This window comes from Carcharodon carcharias (genome assembly GCF_017639515.1).
Source record: "Carcharodon carcharias isolate sCarCar2 chromosome 36 unlocalized genomic scaffold, sCarCar2.pri SUPER_36_unloc_11, whole genome shotgun sequence".
In the NCBI taxonomy this organism is placed as follows: Eukaryota; Metazoa; Chordata; class Chondrichthyes; order Lamniformes; family Lamnidae; genus Carcharodon; species Carcharodon carcharias.
In genome coordinates, this window is record NW_024470728.1 from 87504 (window position 1) to 107087 (window position 19584).

General features: G+C 43.4%; 1 protein-coding gene across 1 annotated transcript in view; it reads right to left on the minus strand.

Moving 5' to 3' along the window:
- Window positions 1-18476, minus strand: part of LOC121274398 (ras-related protein Rab-25-like) — a 53346-nt gene extending 34870 nt beyond the window's left edge. Inside the window, exon 1 of the mRNA XM_041181697.1 lies at window positions 18297-18476. Coding sequence (XP_041037631.1) covers window positions 18297-18336 — 40 coding nt within the window. The 5' untranslated portion in view covers window positions 18337-18476. The remainder of the gene's footprint in view (window positions 1-18296) is intronic.
- Between the last annotated feature and the right edge of the window lie 1108 nt (window positions 18477-19584).

Here is a 19584-nt window from a genome sequence, read left to right on the forward strand (position 1 = left end):
ATAACAGATACCGGGGAGTGAGTTACAGACTGGAATCTAATCAAGGGGTTTGGGTGGTTTATATATAGAATAACGGATACCCGGGAGTGAGTTACACACTGGAATCTAATTGAGGGGTTTGGGTTGTTTATATATAGAATAACAGATACTCGGGAGTGACTGGAATCTAATCGAGGGGTTCAGGGGGTTTATATATAGAATAACAGATACCCGGGAGTGAGTTACAGACTGGAATCTAATTGAGGGGTTCATGGGGATTATATATAGAATAACAGATACCCAGGAGTGAGTTACAGACTGGAGTCTAATCGAGGGGTTTGGGAAGTTTATATATAGAATAACTGATACCCAGGAGTGACCTATGGACTGGAATCTAATCAAGGGATTGGGTTGTTTATATATAGAATAATAGATACCAGGGAGTGAGTTACACACTGGAATCTAATCGCGGGGTTCAGGGGATTTATATATACAATAACAGATACCCGGGAGAGAGTTACAGACTGGAATCTAATCAAGGGGTTTGGGTGGTTTATATATGGAATAACAGGTACCCGGGAGTGAGTTACATACTGGAATCTAATCAAGGGGTTTGGGTGGTTTATATATAGAATAACAGATACCCGGGAGTGAGTTACAGACTGGAATCTAATCGAGGGGTTCGGGGTGGTTTATATATAGAATAACTGATACCCGGGAGTGAGTTACAGACTGGAATCTAATCGAGGGGATCGGGGGTGCTTATATATAGAATAACAGATACCCAGGAGTGAGTTACATACTGGAATCTAATCGAGGTATTCAGGTGGTTTATGTATAGATTAACTTTACCCGGGAATGAGTTACAGACTGGAATCTAATCAAGGGGTTCGGGTGGTTTATATTCAGAATAACAGATACCCGGGAGGGAGTTACAGACTGTAAACTAATTGAGGTGTTCGGGGTGGGTAATATATAGAATAACAGATAACGGGGAGTGAGTTACAGACTGGAATCTAATCGAGTGGTTCAGGGTGGTTTATATAAAGTATAACAGATACCCAGGAGTGAGTTACAGGCTGAAATCCAATCAAGGGGATCGAGTGGTTTATAATATAGAATAACAGATTCCCAGGAATGAGTTACAGACTGGAATATAATTGAGGGATTCAGGTGGTTTATATACAGAATAACAGATACCAGGGAGTGAGTTACAGACTGGAATCTAATCGAGGGGGTCGGGGTGGTTTATATATAGAATAACAGATACCAGGGAGTGAGTTACAGACTGGAATCTAATCGAGGGATTTGTGATGATTTATATATAGAATAATAGATACCCAGGAGTGAGTTACATACTGGAATTTAATCGAGGGGTTCAGGTGCTTTATATATAGAATAACAGATAGCCGGGAGTGAGTTACAGATTGGAATCCAATCGAGGGATTCGGGTGGTTTATAATATAGAATAACAGATACCCGGTAGTGAGTTACAGACTGGAATCTAATCGAGGGGTTCGGGGGGTTTATATATAGAATAACAGATACCCGGGAATGAGTTAGAGTCTGGAATCTAATCGAGGGGTTCGGGTGGTTTATATTCAGAATAACAGATACCCGGGAATGAGTTACAGACTGTAATCTAATTGAGGTGTTTGGGGTGGTTTATATATAGAATAACAGATACCGGGGAGTGAGTTACAGACTGGAATCTAATCGAGTGGTTCAGGGTGGTTTATATGAAGTATAACAGATACCCAGGAGTGAGTTACAGGCTGAAATCCAATCAAGGGGATTGAGTGGTTTATAATATAGAATAACAGATTCCCAGGAATGAGTTACAGACTGGAATGTAATCGAGGGGTTTGGGTGGTTTATATATAGAATAACAGATACCCGGGAGTGAGTTACAGACTGGAATCTAATTGAGGTATTCAAGTGGTTTATATATAGAATAACAGATACCCGCAAGTGAGTTACAGACTGGAATCTAATCAAGGTATTCAGGGGGTTTATATAGAGACTAACAGATACCCGGGAGTGAGTTACAGACTGGAATCCAATCGAGGGTTTCGTGTGGTTTATATATAGAATAACAGATACCCGGGAGTGAGTTAGAGACTGGAATCTAATAGAGGGGTTCGGGTGGTTTATATTCAGAATAACAGATACCCGGGAGTGAGTTACAGACTGGAATCTAATTGAGGTGTTTGGGGTGGTTTATATATAGAATAACAGATACCGGGGAGTGAGTTACAGACTAGAATCTAATCGAGTGGTTCAGGGTGGTTTATATAAAGTATAACAGATACCCAGGAGTGAGTTACAGGCTGAAATCCATTCAAGAGGATCGAGTGGTTTATAATAGAGAATAACAGATACCCGGGAGTTAGTTACAGACTGGAATATAATCGAGGGGTTCGGGATGGTTTAAATATAGAATAACAGATACCAGGGAGTGAGTTACAGACTGGAATCTAATCGAAGGGTTCGGGATGGTTTAAATATAGAATAACAGATACACGGGAGTGAGTTACAGACTGAAATCTAATCGAGGGATTCAGGTGGTTTATATACAGAATAACAGATACCCGGGAGTGAGTTACAGACTGGAATCTAATCGAGAGGTTCGGGCATGGTTTATGTATAGAATAACAGATACCCGGGAGTGAGTTACAGACTGGAATCTAATCGAGGGGTTTGGGAGGTTTATATATAGAATAACTGATACCCAGGAGTGACCTCTGGACTGGAATCTAATCAAGGGTTTGGGTGGTTTATATATAGAATAATAGATACCAGGGAGTGAGTTACACACTGGAATCTAATCGCGGGGTTCAGGGGATTTATATATACAATAACAGATACCCAGGAGTGAGTTACACACTGGAATCTAATCAAGGGGTTTGGGTGGTTTATATATAGAATAACAGATTCCCGGGAGTGAGTTACATACTGGAAACTAATCAAGGGGTTTCGGTGATTTATATATAGAATAACAGATACCAGGGAGTGAGTTACAGACTGGAATATAATCGACTGGTTCAGGGTGGTTTATATAAAGTATAACAGATACCCAGGAGTGAGTTACAGGCTGAAATCCAATCAAGGGGATCGAGTGGTTTATAATATAGAATAACAGATTCCCGGGAATGAGTTACAGACTGGAATATAATCGAGGGATTCAGGTGGTTTATATACAGAATAACAGATACCAGGGAGTGAGTTACAGACTGGAATCTAATCGAGGGGTTCGGGGTGGTTTATATATAGAATAACAGATACCCGGGAGTGAGTTACAGACTGGAGTCTAATTGAGATATTCAGGTGGTCTAAATATCGAATAACAGATACCCGGGAGTGAGTTACAGACTGGAATCTAATCGAGGGGTTCGGGATGGTTTAAATATAGAATAACAGATACCAGGGAGTGAGTTACAGACTGGAATCTAATCGAGGGGTTCGGGCTGGTTTGAATATAGAATAACAGATACACGGGAGTGAGTTACAGACTGGAATCTAATCGACGGATTCAGGTGGTTAATATATAAAATAACAGATACCCAGGAGTGAGTTACACACTGGAATCTAATCAAGGGGTTTGGGTGGTTTATATATAGAATAACAGATACCGGGGAGTGAGTTACAGACTGGAATCTAATCAAGGGGTTTGGGTGGTTTATATATAGAATAACGGATACCCGGGAGTGAGTTACACACTGGAATCTAATTGAGGGGTTTGGGTTGTTTATATATAGAATAACAGATACTCGGGAGTGACTGGAATCTAATCGAGGGGTTCAGGGGGTTTATATATAGAATAACAGATACCCAGGAATGAGTTACAGACTGGAATGTAATCGAGAGGTTCGGGGGTGGTTTATATATAGAATAACAGATACCCGGGAGTGAGTTACAGACTGGAATCTAATTGAGGTATTCAGGTGGTTTAAATATAGAATAACAGATTCCCGGGAGTGAGTTACAGACTGGAATCTAATTGAGGTATTCAGGTGGTTTAAATATAGAATAACAGATCCCCGGGAGTGAGTTACAGACTGGAATCTAATCGAGGGGTTCGGGATGGTTTAAATATAGAATAACAGATACCAGGGAGTGAGTTACAGACTGGAATCTAATCGAGGGGTTTGGGATGGTTTAAATATAGAATAACAGATACACGGGAGTGAGTATCAGACTGGAATCTAATCGACAAATTCAGGTGGTTTATATATAGAATAACAGATACCCGGGAGTGAGTTACAGACTGGAATGTAATTTGAGAGGTTCGGGGGTGGTTTATGTATAGAATAACAGATACCCGGGAGTGAGTTACAGATTGGAATCCAATCGAGGGGTTCGGGTGCTTTATAATATAGAATGACAGATACCCGGGAGTGAGTTACAGACTGGAATCTCATCGATGGGTTTGTGTGATTTATATATAGAATAACAGATGCCTGGGAGTGCGTTTCAGACTGGAATCTAGTCGAGGGGTTTGGGGGAGTTTATATATAGAATAACAGATGCCTGTTAGTGAATTACAGACTGGAATCAAATCGATGGGTTTGGGTGGTTTATATATAGAATAACAGATACCCGGGAGTGAGTTACAGACTGGTATCTATTTGAGGGGTTCGGGTGGTTTATATATAGAATAAAATTTATCAGGGAATGAGTTACAGGCTGGAATCTAATCAAGGGGCTCGGAGTGGTTGACATACAGAATAACATATACCCGGAAGCGCGTTACAGACTGGAATCTAATTGAGGTGTTTGAGATGGTTTTTATATGGAATAACAGATACCCGGGAGTGAGTTGCAGACTGCAATCTAATCGAGGGGTTCTCTTGGTTTATATATAGAGTAACAGATACCTGGGAGTGAGTTACAGACAGGAATCTAATCGAGGGATTCTGGTGGTTTATATATAGAACAACAGATACCCGGGAGTGGGTTACAAACAAGAATCTAATCGAGGGTTTCAGGTGGTTTATATATAGAATAACAGATACCCGGGAGTGAGTTACAGACTGGAAATCAATCAAGGGGTTTGGGTGATTTATATATAGAATAACAGATACACGGGAGTGAGTTACAGACTGGAATCTAATCGAGGGGTTCAGGGTGGTTTATATATAGAATAACAGATACCTGGGAGTGAGTTACATACTGGAATCTAATTGAGGTATTCAAGTGGTTTATATATAGAATAACAGATACCCGCAAGTGAGTTACAGACTGGAATCTAATCAAGGGATTCAGGGGGTTTATATAGAGAATAACAGATACCCGGGAGTGAGTTACAGACTGGAATCCAATCGAGGGTTTCGTGTGGTTTATATATAGAATAACAGATACCCGGGAATGAGTTACACACTGGAATCTAATCGAGCGTTTCACGTGGTTTATATATAGATTAACAGATACCCGGGAGTGAGTTAGAGACTGGAATCTAATAGAGGGGTTCGGGTGGTTTATATTCAGAATAACAGATACCCGGGAGTGAGTTAAAGACTGTAATCTAATTGAGGTGTTCGGTGTGGTTTATATATAGAATAACAGATACCGGGGAGTGAGTTACAGACTGGAATCTAATCGAGTGGTTCAGGGTGGTTTATATAAAGTATAACAGTTACCCAGGAGTGAGTTACAGGCTGAAATCCAATCAAGGGGATCGAGTGGTTTATAATATAGAATAACAGATACCCGGGAGTTAGTTACAGACTGGAATCTAATCGAGGGGTTCGGGATGGTTTAAATATAGAATAACAGATACCAGGGAGTGAGTTACAGACTGGAATCTAATCGAGGGGTTCGGGGGGTTTATATATAGAATAACAGATACCCGGGAATGAGTTAGAGTCTGGAATCTAATCGAGGGGTTCGGGTGGTTTATATTCAGAATAACAGATACCCGGGAATGAGTTACAGACTGTAATCTAATTGAGGTGTTTGGGGTGGTTTATATATAGAATAACAGATACCGGGGAGTGAGTTACAGACTGGAATCTAATCGAGTGGTTCAGGGTGGTTTATATGAAGTATAACAGACACCCAGGAGTGAGTTACAGGCTGAAATCCAATCAAGGGGATTGAGTGGTTTATAATATAGAATAACAGATTCCCAGGAATGAGTTACAGACTGGAATGTAATCGAGAGGTTCGGGGGTGGTTTATATATAGAATAACAGATACCCGGGAGTGAGTTACAGACTGGAATCTAATTGAGGTATTCAGGTGGTTTAACTATAGAATAACAGATTCCCGGGAGTGAGTTACAGACTGGAATCTAATTGAGGTATTCAGGTGGTTTAAATATAGAATAACAGATCCCCGGGAGTGAGTTACAGACTGGAATCTAATCGAGGGGTTCGGGATGGTTTAAATATAGAATAACAGATACCAGGGAGTGAGTTACAGACTGGAATCTAATCGAGGGGTTTGGGATGGTTTAAATATAGAATAACAGATACACGGGAGTGAGTATCAGACTGGAATCTAATCGACAAATTCAGGTGGTTTATATATAGAATAACAGATACCCGGGAGTGAGTTACAGACTGGAATGTAATTTGAGAGGTTCGGGGGTGGTTTATGTATAGAATAACAGATACCCGGGAGTGAGTTACAGATTGGAATCCAATCGAGGGGTTCGGGTGCTTTATAATATAGAATGACAGATACCCGGGAGTGAGTTACAGACTGGAATCTCATCGATGGGTTTGTGTGATTTATATATAGAATAACAGATGCCTGGGAGTGCGTTTCAGACTGGAATCTAGTCGAGGGGTTTGGGGGAGTTTATATATAGAATAACAGATGCCTGTTAGTGAATTACAGACTGGAATCAAATCGATGGGTTTGGGTGGTTTATATATAGAATAACAGATACCCGGGAGTGAGTTACAGACTGGTATCTATTTGAGGGGTTCGGGTGGTTTATATATAGAATAAAATTTATCAGGGAATGAGTTACAGGCTGGAATCTAATCAAGGGGCTCGGAGTGGTTGACATACAGAATAACATATACCCGGAAGCGCGTTACAGACTGGAATCTAATTGAGGTGTTTGAGATGGTTTTTATATGGAATAACAGATACCCGGGAGTGAGTTGCAGACTGCAATCTAATCGAGGGGTTCTCTTGGTTTATATATAGAGTAACAGATACCTGGGAGTGAGTTACAGACAGGAATCTAATCGAGGGATTCTGGTGGTTTATATATAGAACAACAGATACCCGGGAGTGGGTTACAAACAAGAACCTAATCGAGGGTTTCAGGTGGTTTATATATAGAATAACAGATACCCGGGAGTGAGTTACAGACTGGAAATCAATCAAGGGGTTTGGGTGATTTATATATAGAATAACAGATACACGGGAGTGAGTTACAGACTGGAATCTAATCGAGGGGTTCAGGGTGGTTTATATATAGAATAACAGATACCTGGGAGTGAGTTACATACTGGAATCTAATTGAGGTATTCAAGTGGTTTATATATAGAATAACAGATACCCGCAAGTGAGTTACAGACTGGAATCTAATCAAGGGATTCAGGGGGTTTATATAGAGAATAACAGATACCCGGGAGTGAGTTACAGACTGGAATCCAATCGAGGGTTTCGTGTGGTTTATATATAGAATAACAGATACCCGGGAATGAGTTACACACTGGAATCTAATCGAGCGTTTCACGTGGTTTATATATAGATTAACAGATACCCGGGAGTGAGTTAGAGACTGGAATCTAATAGAGGGGTTCGGGTGGTTTATATTCAGAATAACAGATACCCGGGAGTGAGTTAAAGACTGTAATCTAATTGAGGTGTTCGGTGTGGTTTATATATAGAATAACAGATACCGGGGAGTGAGTTACAGACTGGAATCTAATCGAGTGGTTCAGGGTGGTTTATATAAAGTATAACAGTTACCCAGGAGTGAGTTACAGGCTGAAATCCAATCAAGGGGATCGAGTGGTTTATAATATAGAATAACAGATACCCGGGAGTTAGTTACAGACTGGAATCTAATCGAGGGGTTCGGGATGGTTTAAATATAGAATAACAGATACCAGGGAGTGAGTTACAGACTGGAATCTAATCGAGGGGTTCGGGATGGTTTAAATATAGAATAACAGATACACGGGAGTGAGTTACAGACTGGAATCTAATCGAGGGATTCAGGTGGTTTATGTATAGAATAACAGATACCCGGGAGTGAGTAACAGATTGGAATCAAATCAAGTGGTTCAGGGTGGTTTATATATAGAGTAACAAATACCTGGGAGTGAGTTACAGACAGGAATCTAATCGAGGGATTCAGGTGGTTTATATATAGAACAACAGATACCCGGGAGTGGGTTACAAACAAGAATCCAATCGAGGTTTTCAGGTGGTTTATATACAGAATAACAGATACCCGGGAGTGAGTTACAGACGGGAAATCAATCGAAGGGTTTGGATGATTTATATATAGAATAACAGATACACGGGAGTGAGTTACAGGCTGGAATCTAATCGAGGTGTTCGGGGTGGTTTATCTATAGAATAACAGATACCTGGGAGTGAGTTACATACTGGAATCTAATTGAGGTATTCAAGTGGTTTATATATAGAATAACAGATACCCGCAAGTGAGTTACAGACTGGAATCTAATCAAGGGATTCAGGGGGTTTATATAGAGAATAACAGATACCCGGGAGTGAGTTACAGACTGGAATCCAATCGAGGGTTTCCTGTGGTTTATATATAGAATAACAGATACACGGGAGTGAGTTACACACTGGAATCTAATCGAGCGTTTCACGTGGTTTATATATAGATTAACAGATACCCGGGAGTGAGTTAGAGACTGGAATCTAATCGAGGGGTTCGGGTGGTTTATATATAGAATAACAGATACCCGGGAGTGAGTTACAGACTGGAATCTAATCGAGGGGGTCGGGGTGGTTTATATATAGAATAACAGATACCAGGGAGTGAGTTACAGACTGGAATCTAATCGAGGGATTTGTGATGATTTATATATAGAATAATAGATACCCAGGAGTGAGTTACATACTGGAATTTAATCGAGGGGTTCAGGTGCTTTATATATAGAATAAACGATAGCCGGGAGTGAGTTACAGATTGGAATCCAATCGAGGGATTCGGGTGGTTTATAATATAGAATAACAGATACCCGGTAGTGAGTTACAGACTGGAATCTAATCGAGGGGTTCGGGGGGTTTATATATAGAATAACAGATACCCGGGAATGAGTTAGAGTCTGGAATCTAATCGAGGGGTTCGGGTGGTTTATATTCAGAATAACAGATACCCGGGAATGAGTTACAGACTGTAATCTAATTGAGGTGTTTGGGGTGGTTTATATATAGAATAACAGATACCGGGGAGTGAGTTACAGACTGGAATCTAATCGAGTGGTTCAGGGTGGTTTATATGAAGTATAACAGATACCCAGGAGTGAGTTACAGGCTGAAATCCAATCAAGGGGATTGAGTGGTTTATAATATAGAATAACAGATACCCGGGAGTGAGTTACAGACTGGAATGTAATCGAGAGGTTCGGGGGTGGTTTATGTATAGAATAACAGATACCCGGGAGTGAGTTACAGATTGGAATCCAATCGAGGGGTTCGGGTGCTTTATAATATGGAATGACAGATACCCGGGAGTGAGTTACAGACTGGAATCTCATCGATGGGTTTGTGTGATTTATATATAGAATAACAGATGCCTGGGAGTGCGTTTCAGACTGGAATCTAGTCGAGGGGTTTGGGGGAGTTTATATATAGAATAACAGATGCCTGTTAGTGAATTACAGACTGGAATCAAATCGATGGGTTTGGGTGGTTTATATATAGAATAACAGATACCAGGGAGTGAGTTACAGACTGGAATCTATTTGAGGGGTTCGGGTGGCTTATATATAGAATAACATTTATCAGGGAATGAGTTACATTAATCAAGGGGCTCGGAGTGGTTGACATACAGAATAACATATACCCGGAAGCGCGTTACAGACTGGAATCTAATTGAGGTGTTTGAGATGGTTTTTATATGGAATAACAGATACCCGGGAGTGAGTTGCAGACTGCAATCTAATCGAGGGGTTCGCTTGGTTTATATATAGAGTAACAGATACCTGGGAGTGAGTTACAGACAGGAATCTAATCGAGGGATTCTGGTGGTTTATATATAGAACAACAGATACCCGGGAGTGGGTTACAAACAAGAATCTAATCGAGGGTTTCAGGTGGTTTATATACAGAATAACAGATACCCGGGAGTGAGTTACAGACTGGAAATCAATCGAGGGGTTTGGGTGATTTATATATAGAATAACAGATACACGGGAGTGAGTTACAGACTGGAATCTAATCGAGGGGTTCAGGGTGGTTTATATATAGAATAACAGATACCTGGGAGTGAGTTACATACTGGAATCTAATTGAGGTATTCAAGTGGTTTATATATAGAATAACAGATACCCGCAAGTGAGTTACAGACTGGAATCTAATCAAGGGATTCAGGGGGTTTATATAGAGACTAACAGATACCCGGGAGTGAGTTACAGACTGGAATCCAATCGAGGGTTTCGTGTGGTTTATATATAGAATAGCAGATACCCGGGAGTGAGTTACACACTGGAATCTAATCGAGCGTTTCACGTGGTTTATATATAGATTAACAGATACCCGGGAGTGAGTTAAAGACTGTAATCTAATTGAGGTGTTCGGTGTGGTTTATATATAGAATAACAGATACCGGGGAGTGAGTTACAGACTGGAATATAATCGAGTGGTTCAGGGTGGTTTATATAAAGTATAACAGATACCCAGGAGTGAGTTACAGGCTGAAATCCAATCAAGGGGATCGAGTGGTTTATAATATAGAATAACAGATACCCGGGAGTTAGTTACAGACTGGAATCTAATCGAGGGGTTCGGGATGGTTTAAATATAGAATAACAGATACCAGGGAGTGAGTTACAGACTGGAATCTAATCGAGGGGTTCGGGATGGTTTAAATATAGAATAACAGATACACGGGAGTGAGTTACAGACTGGAATCTAATCGAGGGATTCAGGTGGTTTATGTATAGAATAACAGATACCCGGGAGTGAGTAACAGATTGGAATCAAATCAAGTGGTTCAGGGTGGTTTATATATAGAGTAACAAATACCTGGGAGTGAGTTACAGACAGGAATCTAATCGAGGGATTCAGGTGGTTTATATATAGAACAACAGATACCCGGGAGTGGGTTACAAACAAGAATCCAATCGAGGTTTTCAGGTGGTTTATATACAGAATAACAGATACCCGGGAGTGAGTTACAGACGGGAAATCAATCGAAGGGTTTGGATGATTTATATATAGAATAACAGATACACGGGAGTGAGTTACAGGCTGGAATCTAATCGAGGTGTTCGGGGTGGTTTATCTATAGATTAACAGATACCTGGGAGTGAGTTACATACTGGAATCTAATTGAGGTATTCAAGTGGTTTATATATAGAATAACAGATACCCGCAAGTGAGTTACAGACTGGAATCTAATCAAGGGATTCAGGGGGTTTATATAGAGAATAACAGATACCCGGGAGTGAGTTACAGACTGGAATCCAATCGAGGTGGTTTATATATAGAATAACAGATACACGGGAGTGAGTTACACACTGGAATCTAATCGAGCGTTTCACGTGGTTTATATATAGATTAACAGATACCCGGGAGTGAGTTAGAGACTGGAATCTAATCAAGGGGTTCGGGTGGTTTATATTCAGAATAACAGATACCCGGGAGTGAGTTACAGACTGTAATCTAATTGAGGTGTTCGGGGTGGTTTATATATAGAATAACAGATACCGGGGAGTGAGTTACAGACTGGAATATAATCGAGTGGTTCAGGGTGGTTTATATAAAGTATAACAGATACCCAGGAGTGAGTTACAGGCTGAAATCCAATCAAGGGGATCGAGTGGTTTATAATATAGAATAACAGATACCCGGGAGTGAGTTACAGACTGGAATCTAATCGAGGGGTTCGGGATGGTTTAAATATAGAATAACGGATACCAGGGAGTGAGTTACAGACTGGAATCTAATCGAGGGGTTCGGGATGGTTTAAATATAGAATAACAGATACACGGGAGTGAGTTACAGACTGGAATCTAATCGAGGGATTCAGGTGGTTTATATACAGAATAACAGATACCCGGGAGTGAGTTACAGACTGGAATCTAATCGAGAGGTTCAGGTGGTTTATATACAGAATAACAGATACCCGGGAGTGAGTTACAGACTGGAATCTAATCGAGAGGTTTGGGCGTGGATTATGTATAGAATAACAGATACCCGGGAGTGAGTTACAGATTGGAATCAAATCAAGTGGTTCAGGGTGGTTTATATATAGAATAACAGATACCCGGGAGTGAGTTACAGACTGGAATCTAATCGATGGGTTTGGGTGGTTTATATATAGAATAACAGATACCCGGGAGTGAGTCACAGATTGGAATCCAATCAAGGGGTTCGGGTGCTTTATAATATAGAATAACAGATACCCGGGTGTGAGTTACAGACTGGAATCACATCGATGGATTTGGGTGGTTTATGTATAGAATAACAGATGCCTGGGAGTGCGTTACAGACTGGAATCTAATCGAGCGGTTCGGGGGAGTTTATATATAGAATAACAGATGCGTGTTAGTGAATTACTGACTGGAATCAAATCGATGGGTTTGGGTGGTTTATATATAGAATAACAGATACCCGGGAGTGAGTTACAGACTGGAATCTATTTGAGGGGTTCGGGTGGTTTATAATATACAATGACAGATACCCGGGAGTGAGTTACAGACTGGAATCTAATCGAGGGGTTCAGTGGGTTCATATATAGAATAACATTTACCAGGGAATGAGTTACAGGCTGGAATCTAATCAAGGGGCTCGGAATGGTTGACATACAGAATAACAGATACCCGGAAGCGCGTTACAGACTGGAATCTAATTGAGGTGCTTGAGATGGTTTTTATATGGAATAACAGATACCCGGGAGTGAGTTGCAGACTGCAATCTAATCGAGGGGTTCGCTTGGTTTATATATAGAGTAACAGATACCTGGGAGTGGGTTACAAACAAGAATCTAATCGAGGGTTTCAGGTGGTTTATATACAGAATAACAGATACCCGGGAGTGAGTTACAGACTGGAATCTAATTGAGGGATTTGGGTGGTTTATATATAGAATAACAGATACCCGGGAGTGAGTTACAGACTGGAATATAATCGAGTGGTTCGGGGTGGTTTATATATAGAATAACAGACACCTGGGAGTGAGTTACAGACTGGAATCTAATCGAGGGATTTGGGTGGTTTATATATAGAATAACAGATACCCAGGAGTGAGTTACAGACTGGAATCTAATCGAGGGGTTCAGGTGTTTTATATATAGAATAATAAATACCCGGGAGTGAGTTACAGACTGGAATCTAATCGAGGGGTTCAGGGTGGTTTATATATAGAATAACAGATACCCGGGAGTGAGTAACAGATACCTGGGAGTGAGTTACAGGCTGGAAGCTAATCGAGGGATTCGGGGTGGTTTATATATAGAATAACAGATACCCGGGAGTGAGTTACAGACTGGAATCAAATCGATGGGTTTGGGGGGTTTATATATAGAATAACAGATACCCGGGAGTGAGTCACAGACTGGAATCTATTTGAGGGATTCGTGTTGGATTATATATAGAATAACAGATACCCGCGAATGAGTTACAGACCGGACTCTAATCGAGGGGTTCAGCGTGGTTTTTATATAGAATAACAGATAGCCTGAAGTGAGTTACAGACTGGAATCTAATCGAGGGGTTCGGGGTGTTTATATATAGAATACCAGATACCCGGGGAGAGCGTTACAGGCTGGAATCTAATCAAGATGTTCGTGGTGGTTTATACATAGAATAACAGGTACCTGGGCATGAATTAGTAACTGGAATCTAATCGAGGGGTTTTGGGTGGTTTATATATAGAATAACTGATACCCAGGAGTGAGTTACAGACTGGAATATAATCGAGGGGTTCGGGGTGGTTTAAATATAGAATAACAGATACCTGGGAGTGAGTTACAGACTGGAATCTAATTGAGGGGTTTGGGTGGTTTATATATAGAATAACAGATATCCGGGAGTGAGTTACAGAATGGAATCTAATCGAGGGAGTCGGGGGGGTCTATATATAGAATAACAGATACCCGGGAGTGAGTTACAGACTAGAATCTAATCGAGGGGTTCAGGGGGTTTATATATAGAATAACAGATACACGGGAGTGAGTTACAGTCTGGAATCTAATCGAGGGGTTCGGCTGGTTTATATATAGAATAACATATACCCGGGAGTGAGTTACAGACTGGAATCTAATCGAGGGGTTCGGGTGGTTTATATATAGAATAACAGATACCCGGGAGTGAGTTATAAACTGGAATCTAATTGAGGGGTTTGGATAGTTTATATATAGAATAACAGATACCCGAGCGTGAGTTACAGACTGGAATCTAATTGAGGGATTCAGGTGGTTTATATATATAGAATAACAGATACACGGGAGTGAATTACAAACTGGAATCTAATCGAGGCGTTTGGTGTGGTTTATATACAGAATAACAGACAACAGGGACTGAATTACAGACTGGAATCTAATCGAGGGGTTTGGGGTGGTTTATATATAGAATAACTGATACCCAGGAGTGAGTTACAGACTGGAATCTAATCGAGGGGTTTGGGGTGGTTTATATATAGAATAACAGATACCCGGGAGTGAGTTACAGACTGGAATCTAATCGAGGGGTTCGGGTGGTTTATATATAGAATAACAGATACCCGGGAGTGAGTTACAGACTGGAATCTAATCGAGGCGTTTGGTGTGGTTTATATACAGAATAACAGACAACAGGGACTGAATTACAGACTGGAATCTAATCGAGGGGTTTGGGGTGGTTTATATATAGAATAACAGACACCCAGGAGTGAGTTACAGACCAGAATCTAATCTGGGAGTTTGGGTTTTTATCTAATGGAGTTTGGACACGCTGATTTTGTTCTGTGCTGAACGCTGCTGTGTGACGGAGGACAGTTGCTTTCACTATAATTTGGAGTTAAACTTTAATCTTCCTGGTCTGCTCAGGCCAGTACCACACTGTTTTTGACTGGGCCATTTCTGTTGATTTAGTCTCTCTCTCTCTCTCTCTCTCTTTCTCTCTCTCTCTCTTTATCTTGTTGGTGCTGAGTCAGGCTTGTTTTGCTGCACTACCCATGACTCAGTCAAACACGACCAGCTGTACAATCCCGGGCTACACCCACCGAGACTGGCTCACAATAGCACGTTGTTCGTCCGGCAGGCAACCCAAGTCAGGGCTCGCTTTTACCAATCTCGTGTTTAGAATGGCCTCTCCCGATTCAAACCCGGTCTTAAACCCGAACATGAATCATCCCTTCCCCTGACCATCGCTCCACCATCTGGGGCCTCCTGCCTGCTCACAGGCTCTGTCTCTCCGTGTGAGGCCTCCCTCCTCTCGGAGTGTCCCCCACCTCTGCTCTCCCTGTCGGCTCCTGATCGGCCGAGGTCCCCTCTAGGCCTCTCCCAGCTCCTTTCCACCTGCAGGAGAGGCCTCAGCTCCCCTGTATTGTCCTCTCCCAACTCTGCTCTCCCAATTGATGAGGCCTGAGGCCTACCCTAGGCCTCTGCTTGCCCCACCTAGCTTGCAGCTGAAGCTCGAAGCCTGTGGCTCTGGTTTCCTTGTAGGGGCTTGACTGGGCAGTCGGTGGTGGGAAGTTTGGGTCCTCAAGAGGCGGTTCCATTTCCCATCCCCCCACTTCCGCCCCACCTCCACCTCCCCCCTCCCTTGCTCTCGGGCGAGTTATTGGCAAAGTTACTAAAAGACAAATATTGACGTCCAAAAACAAAAACACCTAATGCCCATTGATACCACAAGGTTTAAGCATAGGGCTTGGGGGTTAATGAGGGGGGTTGGAGGTTGGAGTTGAGAATATTAGAGATTTGGAGGACATTAAGATTATTGGTTTATGGTTAAGGGTTAGGGATGGGAGTTCGTGTGCTTAGGTTTGGGGTTGGGGTTGGGGTTAGGGGACGGAGCATTGAAGTTGGTAGTCAGGCGTGAGGGTAAGACGATGGTGGCCAGGGTTGGTCATCAGGAGGGGTGAATGGACAGGGTCAAGGTTCAGATGAGGTGATGATGGTTAGGGTTAAAGGTCTCCGCCTCTGATGTGTGCTTGGCTTTTCCTGGAGGCCACACCGTTTTTTTATTTATCTAGTTACACCAGGGCATGGCGATCCTGGGCAGACACCACCATCACCCGCCCCCCCCACCACTCCCTTCCGCCAGGGCTCGGGGTCAAAGTTTAAAACTCCTAAGCCAAGCCGTTGCGAGAGCGCCCCCTGTAACGGTTCCGCCGGGAGCGCACCCCCACAGCCAGCCCACCTCGGCTGGGACTGTCTCAGCGCCGCCAACTGACCTGCCCGCAGCTTCTGCAGGCAGCCCAGGGTTGAGTTTCCTGGCGGGGACCCCGGTCCGCAGTCCAAGTCTCACCCCCGCAGAGCAGGGCGGGCAGGGAGGTTACCCCGTAGGCTTTCATTTTCAGCGGACAGACTCGCTCCTGCTCGTTCCAGGCGGACGCTTGAAGCCTGCCAAGGGTTGAGCTTGCATAGGCCGATTCTTGGCCGGCATCTCATCGTGAATCTAGACAGCTCGAGAGAGAGAGAGAGATAGAGTGGCTGTGCTGCCAAGGCCAATGAGCTTATCCACTGCTGACGGGTCACGGACTGAAAGCTTGGGCCTTGAGATGGGGCCTTCCTGGAGCATGCTGGGACTTGACCTCAGTTTCCCTGCCGCTGTCCATAAGGCCAAAGCTGCTGCATGCATTGGCGCACACGTTCACGCTACTTTGCACGTTCAGCGCTGAACCAGTAGCTAGTGCACAGTCATCGACAAACATGAAGGGGGTGCGTGGTTAAGGTTAAGGTTGTGGTGGTCAGGGTTTGGGTTAAAATGATGGGCTTGTAGACGGCGTAAGTCAGGCTAGGGCTCTTCGAAGAAGGTTAAGGTTAGGGTTTAGGTCCGGACTAAGTTTCAGATAATTGTTCGGGAATGAGGGTTTTGCGGCTCTGTCAGGACTCGGGATTGGGGGCACGGGGGTGGAGTTCAGGATTTGAGAAGCCGGGGTTGGGGGTGGGGGTGGGATCTGGGGGGGTGTTCGAACTGGGCTTGCAGGCACGGGGGCGTCAGAGGTGAGGTTGGGGGTCAGGATGTGGGACGGTCAGGCTTGGGGACGGGGGTCGGTTACAGAACACAGCGCGTGAAACAGGCCATTCAGCCCATCTGGTCAATGCTGTCCTTTATACCTCAAAACCATAGCGAACCAGGGTCACTGGGATTAGGGGTTAGGAATGGTGGGCAGGATTAAGGGTTCAGGGGTTAGAGGTTAGGACAGGGGTAGGTTCATGGGGTAGGGTTAAGGCTTGGGGTTAAGGTTAAGAGTTAGGGGATAGGGTTAATGGTTAGGGGTGAAGTAAAGAGTTAGGGTTAGGGTTAGGGGGTAAGATTAAGGGTTAGGAGGTAGCGCTAAGGGTTGTGGGTAAGTTTAAGGGTTAGGAGTAGCTCTAAGGGTTGTGGGTAAGGTTAAGGGTTAGGAGTAGCTCTAAGGGTTGTGGGTAAGGTTAAGGGTTAGGGGTATGGTTAATGGTTAGGGGATAAGGTTGAGGGTTGGGGATAAGGTTAAGGGTTGGGGGTAAGGTTAAAGGTTAGGGGTTAGGGTTAATGGTTAGGGGGTAGGGTTAATGATTAAGGAGTAGGGTTAAGGGGTAGGGTAAAGGGGTAGGGTTAAGGATTAGGGTTAAGATTAAGGGTTAGGGCTAAGGATTAGGGGTTGGAGGCACACTTAAGCATTAAGGGCTAGGGTTAAGGGTTAAGGATTGGGGTAAGATTAAGTGTTATGGTTAAGGGTTAATGGTTAGGTGCAAGGTTAGGGTTGGGGTAGGATTAAGGGTTAGGGGTGTGGTTAAGGGTTGGACAGGGTTAGTGGTTAGGAGGTAGGGTTATTGGAAGGTTAAAGAGTTAAGAGTTCGAGGTTGTTAATACTGAACAGGGTTTAGGTTAGGGACGGTGGACAGGGTTAAGGGTAATGTTCAGGAGGTTAGGGGATTAATAATTAGAGGTGGTTACAGGTTATGTTGCTGATAACAGTCCCAGTTAATCACATATTGTCTCACGCAGCAAGCGGCCGCTCACCTTTAAAAACAAAACTGTAATCGTCTTCGGGTGAACCCATCCTGCAGTTCAGCCCCAGAAAGTAGCGATGTCCCGGGACACGGTCCGTTCCCCAGACCCTCCGCAACGTTCAGGAAGCTGGGCTTTGAGCTACTTTATCTGGCCGCCTCTGCCCCTCCTTCCCTCCGGATCCTTGTCTTCCTGGTTTCGGGGGCGGGTTTGTGAGCGGTTAGACTAAAAGCTCAGGTCTGACCGGTTCCTGCAGCGCAGGGACTTAAAGTGGCGGAGAACACACCCAGCTCACCTGTACACAGCTCACCTGTAACCTCACCTGTACACACCTCACCTGTACACAGCTCACCTGTACACAACTCATCTTTAATCTAACCTGTACACAGCTCACCTGTAACCTCACCTGTACACACCTCACCTGTACACAGCTCACCTGAACACAACTCATCTTTAATCTAACCTGTACACAACTCACCTGTACAAAACTCACCTGTAACCTCACCTGTACACAGCTCACCTGTACACAGCTCACCTGTAACCTCACCTGTACACAGCTCATCTGTACACAGCTCACCTGTAACCTCACCTGTACACAGCTCATCTGTACACACCTCACCTGTACACAACTCATCTTTAATCTAACCTGTACACAACTCACCTGTACACAACTCACCTGTAACCTCACCTGTACACAGCTCACCTGTAACCTCACCTGTACACAGCTCATCTGTACACACCTCAACTGTAACCTCACCTGTACACAACTCACCTGTAACCTCACCTGTACACAGCTCACCTGTACACAGCTCACCTGTAACCTCACCTGTACACAGCTCATCTGTACACAGCTCACCTGTAACCTCACCTGTACACAGCTCACCTGTACACAGCTCACCTGTAACCTCACCTGTACACAACTCACCTGTACACAACTCATCTTTAATCTAACCTGTACACAACTCACGTGTAACTTCACCTGTACACAGCTCACCTGTACACAACTCACCTGTAACCTAACCTGTACACAACTCACCTTTAATCTCACCTGTACACAACTCACCTGTACACAACTCATCTTTAATCTCACCTGTACACAACTCACCTGTACACAACACACCTGTAACCTCATCTGTACACTGCTCACCTGTACACAGCTCACCTGTAACCTCACCTGTACACAGCTCACCTGTACACAACTCATCTGTAACCTCACCTGTACGCAGCTCACTTGTACACAGCTCACCTGTAACCTCACCTGTACACAGCTCACCTGTAACCTCACCTGTACACAGCTCAC